This window comes from Palaemon carinicauda, chromosome 37 (assembly GCF_036898095.1).
Source record: "Palaemon carinicauda isolate YSFRI2023 chromosome 37, ASM3689809v2, whole genome shotgun sequence".
Taxonomy (NCBI): domain Eukaryota; kingdom Metazoa; phylum Arthropoda; class Malacostraca; order Decapoda; family Palaemonidae; genus Palaemon; species Palaemon carinicauda.
The window spans coordinates 68,050,598-68,063,171 of NC_090761.1; the positions used below are offsets into that span (position 1 = coordinate 68,050,598).

A 12,574-nucleotide genomic window follows, 5' to 3' on the forward strand; every position below is an offset into this window, starting at 1 on the left:
ATGTTGAAAATTCTCAAATAAAAAAGGGTTAGCTGTCGGGAAGGGTCTGGTTTTTCTCGTCACTCTTACGTGAACTCGAGAAATTTGGTCACGTTGGCAAAGCAAATGCTCTGTATCCCCCCCCCCCCTCTCTCTCTCTCTCTCTCTCTCTCTCTCTCTCTCTCTCTCAGTAAGTCCTTAAGGATAGGGTTGCTTGCTCTGAGTCATCTTTTTTTTACAATATTTGATGGTAAAATCTATATATACCTGAGTGGAGCGATAGCCAGGGATCGAACTCGGTCCAAGAAATATGCTGAATATAATGTTGTCTTATTGTATTTTATGATCTCTCTCTCTCTCTCTCTCTCTCTCTCTCTCTCAGCAAGTCCTTAAGGAAAGTAGTGCTAGCACCGTGCAATTTTTATTGACATTATTAAATGCTAAAATCGATTTACATCTGAGTGGAGTCGTGAGCGATAGCCCAGGAACGACTGCGGGCCAAGAAATATGCTAAATATGTGATCATATTGTATTTTGATCTCTCTCTCTCTCTCTCTCTCTCTCTCTCTCTCTCTCTCTCTCAATATCTTTAACAAAAAAAACTTATGCATCAGATATTGTATTTGACCTAAATTTTATTATCTAATCAAAGTCTTTAATTTTCAATGGAAATTAAAAAAGAAATTCCTTCTATATTAAATATATTTCCCTTTTTATTTACATAAAGGTTAAACTTTTTCACATTTGTATACCAAATGGAAAGCATATACCAAATTATTTCTACCGGATATGCAATTACCTCTTTTTTTACCCTCTTCCCTTCATTGAAACCGTCTCTTGCATTACACAAGTGACCTTAAGCATTGCGTATATTACCTTTTCCTTATCTCCCCGCCCCCTTTCTCACGCAATTTATTTTTTTTCGGTGGGAGGTCGACTTCAAACAGCAAAAAGTTATATTTATTATTTACTGAAAGTGGAAGAGTATAATTCTTATCAAGCGTGTCTGCGTTTGCCTTCAAGCAGCTTTAGCGAAATGGTGCCCTTTCTCCGTGTTTTTATTCTAATGAATGCTTGCTTCATGCTTGGAATGGAGAGAGAGAGAGAGAGAGAGAGAGAGAGAGAGAGAGAGAGAGAGAGGGGAGATTAATTACCATGTTGTAATGTCAGTCTTTAGTCTTCATTGTCGTTCAGGGAAACAAATACGGTGGAGGGAAAGGATTGGGCTTGAGGATTTGTTAGGATTGGTGAATGGGGAAGGATTTAGTAGGATTGATTGGGGAAGGATTTGGTAGGATTGAGTGAGGAATGGGGAAGGATTTGTTAGGATTGGTGAATGGGGAAGGATTTGGTAGGAATGATTGGGGAAGGATTTGGTAGGATTGAGTGAGGAATGGGGAAGGATTTGTTAGGATTGATTGGGGAATTGGGAAGGATGGTGAATGGGGAATTGGGAAGGATTACGTAAGCTTGGGGAAGGGGAAGGATTTGAATTGTGTTTAGGAATAAGCTAGAATTTGGTAGTATTGTGGAAATGTGTGAAGGATTTGATTAGATTTAGGAAGGGAGAATTATGTGGTAGGATTGGGAATGGGAAGGATTTTGGTAGGATGCGGGGGGGGGGGGGGATAGGGAATGTTAAGATAGGAAGAGAGAATTGTGAAGCCTGAGGTAGGAAATGAGAAATGTGAAGAATTCAGTAGGACTATGGAAGGATGGAAAACCTAACAGGATTACGAAGAACTGACAAATTGATAACGACTTATGTCATTATTAATTCGCCTTTCATCTTATTCACAATAGAGAAAAGATTTAAATTTTTCTGAAGAGAAGATTTAAATTTTTGATAAGATTTAGATTTTCTGAAGAGAAGATTTAATATTTTTGAAGAGATAATTTACACATTTTAAAGAGAAGATTTAGTTTTTTTTTGAAGAGAGTATTTACATTTTTTGAAGGGAAGAATTAAACTTTTTGAAGAGATGATTTACATTTTTTGTAAGGGAAGATTTGAATTTTTTGAAGGGATGATTCACACTTTTTGAAGGGAAGATTTACACTTTTTGAATAGATTATTTACACTTTTTGAAGGGAAGATTTAAACTTTTTGAAGAGATGATTTACACTTTTTGAAGGGAAGATTTAAACTTTTTGAAGAGATTATTTACACTTTTTGAAGGGAAGATTTAAACTTTTTGAAGAGATGATTTACACTTTTTGAAGGGAAGATTTAAACTTTTTGAAGGGATGATTCACACTTTTTGAAGGGAAGATTTACACTTTTTGAAGAGATTATTTACACTTTTTGAAGGGAAAATTTAAACTTTTTGAAGAGAGGATTTACCTACTAAAAGCATTGGTGGTTGTTCAGGTTAGTGGATTTAATTACTGAGTACTCATTTAGTGTTATGTTCTTAGAGTGCAATGAACTCGTTCAGGTAGTTAGTCACGGAGGCACTTAACATTTATGTCAGAACTTTTTATCATCAACATGTATCTTGAAGAGAGAGAGAGAGAGAGAGAGAGAGAGAGAGAGAGAGAGAGATTAGGTAATAATTTGTCAACTTGTACATTGTTACTCAGCATGGTACAGATGGCGCTGACTTTTTTATAGATACCTAACAATTATGATTTATATTCAGCATTTATCTTTAGAGAGAGAGAGAGAGAGAGAGAGAGAGAGAGAGAGAGAGAGAGATATTAGGTAATCATTTGTTAACGTGTACACAATTAGCACGGTACAGATGGCGCTGACTTTTTTTATAGATGCTTAACAATTATGATGTATCTTCAGCATTTCTCTTTGGAGAGAGAGAGAGAGAGAGAGAGAGAGAGAGAGAGAGAGAGAGATATTAAGTAATCATTTGTCAACTTGTACATTTCTACTCAGCATGGTACAGATGGCGCTAATTTTTTTTTATAAATGTCGTGAAATAACATTTGTAATTGCAAAAATATTTTTTTTTACATTAATGTGTGTTTTTTAATGGATGTGAATGTTATTCTGCATGTTGCATAACTTTAAGAAACAAGGCTTTCTATAGCTTTTATTTTTATTTTGTAGATATGATGGATATTTTTCAATAACAATATCTGTTTATCTTTATAGTTTAAAATTAAAAAAATTCAAGACTCAACATTGCAATCTTCATGGCAAATATTAATAACTCATTTTTTTTTTCAAAAATTATACGAACACCTATGAGGAAATTTACGTGACAATCGACAAGTCATTGTGAGTTATTCCTATTATTACTATAACTGATATTCATTCCCTGCTGTTGCTAATGTTTCATTCATACAAACAAACACACGCACATACAGTCAGCTGAAAATCTTGTAAAATATTCTTTGTGTCAATAGGCGTAGGAGGAAACGATGAGGATGATGACTTATGTTAAATCTTGAATATAATTATTGTCATTGTTTGCTGGTTATTATTTCCTTTTGCTGTTACTGTTTTGCTATTTTTTTCTGAACTATTTATTAAGGGAATAAGACATTAAAGTAGATGTTACGTAATCTACGCTGCGCAATAGCTGACCGAATTATTATTATTATTATTATTATTATTATTATTATTATTATTATTATTATTATTATTATTATATTGATAATTTTTATTATTACTATAATTATTATTATTATTATTATTAATATTGATAATTTTTATTATTATTATTATTATTATTATTATTATTATCATTATTATTATTATTATTATTATTATTATTATTATCATTATTATTATTATTGTTTCATTTAAAATTCAGAGATCATTCGTAAATCGAATTTTAGTCTTGGATATTACTTGAACAGGGAAAATAGCTAAATCTAATTCCAAAACTAATTGCAAGGTTTGCAATGTTGTTCTAATAATCCATATCGCTAGCAAATTATAGACGAGAATCGTGAGAGTTATGCAACGCTTGCTCTTGATAATTCTATGTTCGGTCTCGATCTAGAGTTGCAGAAACAAAAGGAAAGTATTCTGTGCAATAGATGTTTGCAACTTTGATCTGTTGTGTTTAGAGGAAAACATTACTGTCACAAACTTAAGCTACCGTAGATGTTGAGTCATTTTGTTTTAAAGATTTATGGTTTCTCTCTCTCTCTCTCCTCTCTCTCTCTCTCTCTCTCTCATATGAATACGTGTTTATATATGTAATATATATATATATTATATATATGTAGATATATATTATACACACACACACACACACACACACATATATATATATATATATATGACCCACTAAACACACAACATTATCAAATTCTGAAAAATCATGATTTTTTAAAGCAAATTGTGTTTCAGTAAAGCATTTTTAGTACTTTTGTATTCAGTTTCGGGTGTATTCCAACTATCAACAATTAGTACTACATTTTTAGGCGTTATTATTGAAATAACTAAAACTATTTTTATTACTAAAATGACTGAAATTATTAGATATTATTATTGCAATTATTATTATCATTAGAATGATTAAAATTATTTTAAATTACTCTCTCTTTCTCCCTCTCACTTCATAAAATTTTGGTTTTTATACATTTCATACCTGGAAAAAATCTCTCTCTCTCTCTCTCTCTCTCTCTCTCTCTCTCTCTCTAAAAACTATTCTTATTACCTAAAATGACTGAGATTATTAGTTATTATTATTGCAATTATTATTATCATTAGAATGATTAAAATTATTTTAAATTGCTCTCTCTTTCTCTCTCTCACTTCATAAAATTTTGGTTTTTATACAATTCATACCCGGCAAATTCTCTCTCTCTCTCTCTCTCTCTCTCTCTCTCTCTTAAACAAATCCAAGTCTCTCTCTTTCTCTTAACAAATCCAAGTCTCTCTCTCTCTCTCTCTCTCTCTCTCCTCTCTCTCTCTATCTCTCTCTCTCCTCTCTCTCTTAAACAAATCAAAGTCTCTCTCTCTCTCTTAAACAAATCCAAGTCTCTCTCCTCTCTCTCTCTCTCTCTCTCTCTCTCAATATTGATATCCATCCGATCGTTAGATACGGTCTCCACTCCTCATTGTCACGCCGATTCGTCACTCGCGTCCTTTTCAAGGTCAGGACCAGAAGGTCATTGCTCAGGTTTCTTATCAACCTTTGGAGAATTTCGATGCAAAATGTGGCATTATTCCTTTTTCCAATGGTATTTGCGCTAACCAGGTTCTACTTCCGTGGGAAATGGGTGTTGTTTGGTAAATTTTACCTTCGCTCTGAAGTTTCCGTAAAGTTACCGTCTATCTTCAGTCACAATACTCAAGGTAATTATGTTTTTACTTTGGAGTACGTATCATGATTATGATGATGATGATGATCATCATCATCATAATAAAGTTAAAGTATATCTTCAGTCCCTATCCTTAAAGAGATTCTGTTTCATCATCATCATCATCATCATTCATCATCATATTAAGTTACTATATATCTCAGTCCCAATCCTCAAGGTAACTTTGTTTCATCATCATCATATTAAAAGATACTGTATATTTTCAATTCCAATTCACAATGCAATTTTGTTTCATCATCATCATCATTCATTATCATATAAAAAGTTATTCTATATCTTCAGTACCAATTCTCAAGGTAATTTTCTTTCACCATCATTATCATCATCACTTTTTGCATCTGAAACCACGTCTTAGAATTCGAAATTTTGTAATACCCATCATTGAAAATTTTCATATTACTTACCAATCACTTCTATTTTTTTTTTTTTTTTTTTTTTTTTGCATCTGAAACTGCACCTTAGAATTCGAAATTTTTCAAAACATACGATTTCAAAACTCAACCAAGGCAAAACCAGTTCATAAACCGAAAAGTATTTTCGTATATTGTATTATCTTTAAAAAATGTGTACTAAAATGTGTACTAAAAAGCGAAACAGTCTACAGTAAAGGATTTAACAAATGAAATTTCACATGAATATCAAACGGAGAATATTTTTATTTGTCATACAAAACAGAAGACATTTTGAAAACGATAAATATATTGGTGATTGGCACTTTTCTCTGAACCATGGCTGGGTCCTACTCAGAGCTAACTATCTTACTGAATATAATACACACACGAATAATAGACACACATATTTATGTATATATATCCAAATGTATATTCATGCATATTATACTTATGTATAGATATACAGTATTTATATGTATACATACTAGAGTATGCGACCAGTCAAAAATGATTTAGGTAGATATGCACCCATACGCACACGCACACACATTCAACCCTTCCCACCTCCCCCCCCCCCTTCCTAACTACAACCCCTCTCACCAGGGTATGAATACTCACTTCCCGCTTACCATAGGGACGGGGGAGAAGAGACCTAGTAGCTATACGTCTTATCCCTGAGCGTGACCGGAAATATATATATATATATATATATATGACGCTTGTACTTTATATTGTAGGGGAAATATGACTGTCAAGTACATATACACATATATATTCATTTAGAGAAAAATAAGGTTGTATTGACGAGTGTTTAAATTAGTTATCATGATTTTATAAAGGCAATCGTCATTAAATTCGATTCTAATATTCTGATATTATTATTTCTGCCGTTATTTTCGTAGTTATTGTATGGGTGTATGGGTGTATAGTTACATATGACTATAAGACACAAAAGTCTTCTCTTTTATTCTGTTTGGAGCTGTTATGTTTGTGTATATATATATATATATATATATATAATGTGTGGGTATATATTTACGGTTATGATAATTCAACATTCGTTTACATCTCTCTCTCTCTCTCTCTCTCTCTCTCTCTCTCTCTTGATATTTTTGTTCATTCCAGTCCTTTAAACCTACAAGTTGAATCTAATGTTTCACTTTGTACAAACAGAAGCAACACTGCCTTGAATACAAAACAGATTTTCTGTTTTTCTAATATTTCTTAAAAACATTGTCTCCATATTTCGTTCCTCAAATGACGAAACCATCATTAAAAAAATTACATTTGATAAGACAATCACATTGTAAACCCATATAAAATCTTAGTTATTAATGTCATTGAATAGAAACAAACTGATCCTGTTGTGTGTTTGTTTATGTACGATGTGTACGGTGGAATTATAATATACCTATAAAGAAAGACATTGGGAAATGGTACAATGTCCTTCGATTTACGGTGACTTCCTCTCTCTCTCTCTCTCTCTCTCCTCTCTCTCTCTCTCTCTGGGTAGGTCACTTTCTATCGTTCTTTGTTTTGTGTAGAGAAGTTTTATTCTGTTTTAGAAGGAGGAAGTTGCTGTTGAGGATTGTTCGAGAGAAAAGTTTCACTTTCGCTTTTAGCATTTCCGCTCTTTTTAGTACAGCAGATGACACGTCTGTTGTATGATAATTTTGGCTTCTTTGGATCATTGCGAGGGGTAATTTTGGCTTCTCTGGTTCATTGCAAGGGGTAATTTTGGCTTCTTTGGATCATTGCGAGGGGTAATTTTGGCCTCTTTGGATCATTGCGAGGGGTAATTTTGGCTTCTTTAGATCAATGCGAGGGGTAATTCTGGCTTCTTTAGATCAATGCGAGGGGTAATTTTGGCTTCTTTGGATCAATGCGAGGGGTAATTTTGGCTTCTTTAGATCAATGCGAGGGGTAATTTTGCTTTGCGAAATTTTTGGGGATACAGGCAATAATTTTGGTCATTCAATTATTAATATAAACAATACGTATTTGTAACAAATTAGATAAGCAACTCTTTAATGACTGGGATTACGACAACAATTTTAGTTATTCAATTATTTATGTAAACTAACTATTTGTAACAATTTACACAAGAACTCTTTAAATATACTGTTTATAAAATACCGTAATTTTAATCGGAAATTCTCCATACAAATATACTGTTCTCAGCCGTATTTCAGTAAAATACAAGCGACAGTAATTTTTAACTACTTTGTTATTATCTTTTTTACGGGTTGGAGACCGTAATGCCACTCCTTTACGCCAATACATTCGTTTTTAAAAACGGTAAATACCTGGTAACATTTATTCTAGGATGTTTACCGTTTTTTTACGACAAATTTTTAACACTGTATGTCTACCGATAATTTTGGTTATTCAATTTTGAATATAAACAATTAAGATTTCTTTCAGTTCAAACATACGAGCCTTTAGATATCTATAACTTATATGTATTTGAGATCATCAATTAACGTACGCAGATACATGCATAAACAATCACGCATACATAAACACGCAGTTGCGTGCAATGAACAGCCACGAAAACCAATTATATGTCACCCTGAAATAAATTAGAGACGAAATTCACGAATAGATTCACGAATTCAAGGTAACTTGCAACAGACAGGTGATGAAAATATCAGGTGACATGACGATGTCATTTGTGACCTTAATGAGATATCTGGTTAGTTCTGTGGAACAGTGACATAGACCTTTATTGTCCTGACCTTGTGGGATGAAAAAGGTCAATAAACAGGAGTTAAGGGTGTTTGTTATTCTGACATTTTGTTGTTGTTGTTGTTGTTTTTATTATTATTATTATTATTATTATTATTATTATTATTATTATTATTATTATTATTATTATTATTATTGTTGTTGTTGCTTGCTAAGCTACAGCCCTAGTTGGAAGAGCAATATGCTATTAGCCCAAGGGCTCCAACAGGGAAAGTAGCTCAGTGAAGAAAGGAAATAAGGAAATAAATAAGCTACAAAAGACATAATGAACAATTAGAATAAAATATTTCAAGAACTGGGACAACATTAAAATACATCTTTCATATATAAACTATAAAAAATTATAAATAATCAGAGGAAGAAAAATATATAGAATAGCGTTCCCGAGTGTACCCTCAAGCCTGAGAACACTTTAGCGTGTGTCTATATATATATATACACACACACACACACATATATATATATATATATATATATATATATATTTATATATATATATATATATAAATATATATATATATATATATATATATATATATATATATATACGTATATATATTATATATACATATATATATACACATATATATGTATATATATATATATTATATATATATATATATATATATATATATATATATATATATATATATATATATATATATATATATATATATATATGTACACACACTTATATACAACAACAACAACAAACCTTTAAACTCGCGTGATATTCTTGCATGCTTTTAGCCGGATGAAGTACTCGTATGTCGCTAAAACTATACCGATGCTAATGGCTAATTAACCTGATTTTACTCTTTGTAATTACTGTTTCCGAATATATAATTTTATGCGTTTATGTGCGAATGCATGAGCTTGCTGATGTGTTCATAAATGTACCTAACTACTCACACACCTAAACACACACACACACACACACACACACATATATATATATATATATATATATATATATATATATATATATATATATAAATGTATATATACTTATATATTTATATATATATATATATATATATATATATATATATATGTATATATATATATAAATATATATATATATATATATATATATATATATATATATATATATATATATATATATATATGTATATATACATTTATATATATATATATATATATATATATATATATATATATATATATATATATATATATGTATGTATATATATACATATATACACGTAAGTATTAATTTTTTTTTGTTATCTGATGAACATGCATGTGTGTAGGTATTTATAAGAATGTTTCTATACATAAATTTTATTTGCAAGGATGTATATGTTCTCAAGTCTTTAGGCATAATATGTTTTTTTCTCGCAAATTGTCTTGCAATATGCTCAAACACGCGCTCTTGCAATAAAGTAAATGTGTGGAAATTGGCATATGGAGTTGTTTTTAAGAGACTGGAGTATGGAGTGGTTTCCAGTAGATTGGAGTATGGAGAGGTTTCCAGTAGAGTGGAGTATGGAGTGGTTTCCAGGAGATTGGAGTATGGACTAGTTTCAAGGAGACTGGTGTATTTTTTAGTTTTCAGGAGACTGGAGTATGGGATAGTTTCTAGTAGACTGGATTATGGAGTGGTTCCAGGAGACTGTTGTATGGATTAGTTTCCCGGAGACTGGAGTATGGATTTGTTTCCAGGAGACTAAGTGTATTGTTTAGTTTCCAGGAGGCTGGAGTCTAGAGTAGTTTCCAGGAGACTGGAGTATGGAGTAGTTTCCAGGAGACGGGAGTATGGATTAGTTTCCAGGAGACTGGATTAATGGGTGATTCTAGGAGACTGGAGTATGTATTAGTTTCCAGGAGACTTGAGTATGGATTTGTTTCCAGGAGACTAAGTGTATTGTTTAGTTTCCAGGAGGCTGGAGTATAGAGTAGTTTCCAGGAGACTGGAGTAATGTCTAGTTTTCAGGAGACTGGAGTATGGAATAGTTTCCACGGCACGGCACGGTGTAGGGATAGGGAAGTGGGGAATAGGGGATAAGGATAAGGATGAGTACCCCTGGATACAATCCAGTTTATAGCCCGAAGGCAGGAACTCGGGATGGGAAAGAGTAAGAAAAAAGGGGGAAAAAGAAGTATAGAAGGAGAGTAAAAGAGAGGGGCAGACCCTCTTGCAATGTTTGGTAGAATAAAGTAGAGTGGATAGGAAAGGAAAGGAAGGGTTTTTTGGTTCACGCATCTAATTGCTGGCCCCCTTCGAAGGCAAAAATGGTATGATGGCAAATTATTTATGAGTTATGAATTTGAAAATTAATTTGAATTATTAATTAATGGTAGTTAAGGTGTTGAATTAGTCGGTAGAGATATATCTCGGCCGGGGTGGGTCACAACTGATAGTTTCCAGTAGAATGGATTATGTAGTGGTTCCAGGAGACTGGTGTATGGATTAGTTTCCAGGAGACTGGAGTATGGATTTGTTTCCAGGAGACCAAGTGTATTGTTTAGTTTTTTGAGGATGCTAGAGTATAGAGTAGTTTCCAGGAGACTGGAGTATGGAGTAGTTTCCAGGAGACTGGAGTATGGAATAGTTTCCAGGAGACTGGATTAATGGGTGATTCTAGGAGACTGTAGTATGTATTAGTTTCCAGGAGACTGGAGTATGGATTTGTTTCCAGGAGACTAAGAGTATTGAATAGTTTCCAGGAGACTGGAGTGTAGATTAGTTTCCAGGAGACTGGAGTATGGATTTGTTTCCAGGAGACTAAGAGTATTGAATAGTTTCCAGGAGACTGGAGTGTAGATTAGTTTCCAGGAGACGGGAGTATGGATTAGTTTCCAGGAGACTGGAGTATTGTTTAGTTTCCAGGACATTGAGGTATGATTTAGTTTTCCGGATACTGGAATATAGAGTAGTTTCCAAGAGACTGGAGTTTGGAATGGGTTCTGGGAGACTGGAGTATTGTTTAGTTTCCAGGAGACTGAAGTATGCATTAGTTTCCAGGAGACTGGAGTATAAATTAGTTTCCAGGAAACTGGAATAAGGAGTAATTTCCAAGAGATTGGAATTTGGGGTAATTTCCAGGAGACTGGAGTATGGAGTAGTTTACAAGAGACTGAAGTATACTCCCAAAATACTAACCGATCTTATCCTCTGTTGTAGGATGCGGCGAGACATACACCAGGACGAACAGGATCGTCGGAGGCAAGGACACGGCCTTCGCCACCCATCCCTGGCAGGCGGCCATTGTCAAGGAGTCCTTCTTGAGCAAGCGGATCTCGTGCGGTGGCGCCCTCCTCAACAAACGCTGGGTGGTCACGGCTGCCCATTGCGTCTACTCGTGAGTGTGCTTTGCCCCTTTAAGGAAATGTTAATTTCTTTAAGATTGTTTTGATTTCCTGTTTTCTTGTGCAGGTTTATTCCATGTTGCTTTTACTGTTTTCTTGTGCAAGTTTATTTCAAGTTTTTTTTTCACTGTTTTCTTGTGCAAAATCTATTCAGAGTTTCTTTTACTTCTTTCTTATGCAAATTTATTCCAAGTTTCTTCTACTTCTTTCTTAAGCAAATGTATTCCTAGTTTATTTTACTGGTTTCATATGTAAATGTATTCCAAGAAACATTAGTAATAGACATAGAATTACTTTCTACAAAAGGTAGTTCGTGGAAATTTCAGGCTTGAGGAACAATATTTTCTTCATAGGATTCTCTATAGCATCCTGGTTTTTCAATTAGGATTGGAGTTTAGCTTGTAATAATAATAATAATGTCAACCGTAATAACTTTTATTTATAACAGATATTCTTGCAAGTTACATCAAAGAAGAAATGAATAAATAGTATGTTCCTTACATTTTAAAGATCACTTTTGAGATATTTTTATTTATTTATTTATTTTTTTTTTTTGCCATTTTTTAAAATCACGAACCTTGTTTTTATAATCAGCTCTCTCCAGAAAGGGAGGATCTACATAGGGGCAGTCTTTGGCCTGTGTCATGTTCTTAAACCAACTTCTAAAACTTAATAAGTGAAAATTCTTCTGTGCCAGATTGGAAAAGCTGTTTTAAGTTGTATAGTTTTTATAGTTTATGTTGTTACTGTTCTTAAAATATTCTATATTTCCTTGTTTCTTTTCCTCACTGGACTATTTGCCCTGTTGGTGTCCTTTGACTTTTAGC

At 32.9% G+C, this 12,574-nt stretch overlaps 1 protein-coding gene across 6 annotated transcripts in view; it reads left to right on the forward strand.

Moving 5' to 3' along the window:
• The window catches only part of LOC137629760 (proclotting enzyme-like), a 236,224-nt gene that overhangs the window by 212,424 nt on the left and 11,226 nt on the right, over positions 1–12,574 (forward strand). For all 6 annotated transcript variants that reach the window (XM_068361373.1, XM_068361372.1, XM_068361376.1 and 3 more), the window contains one exon: positions 11,563–11,740. In XM_068361373.1, the coding sequence (XP_068217474.1) occupies positions 11,563–11,740 (178 nt within the window). The remainder of the gene's footprint in view (positions 1–11,562; positions 11,741–12,574) is intronic.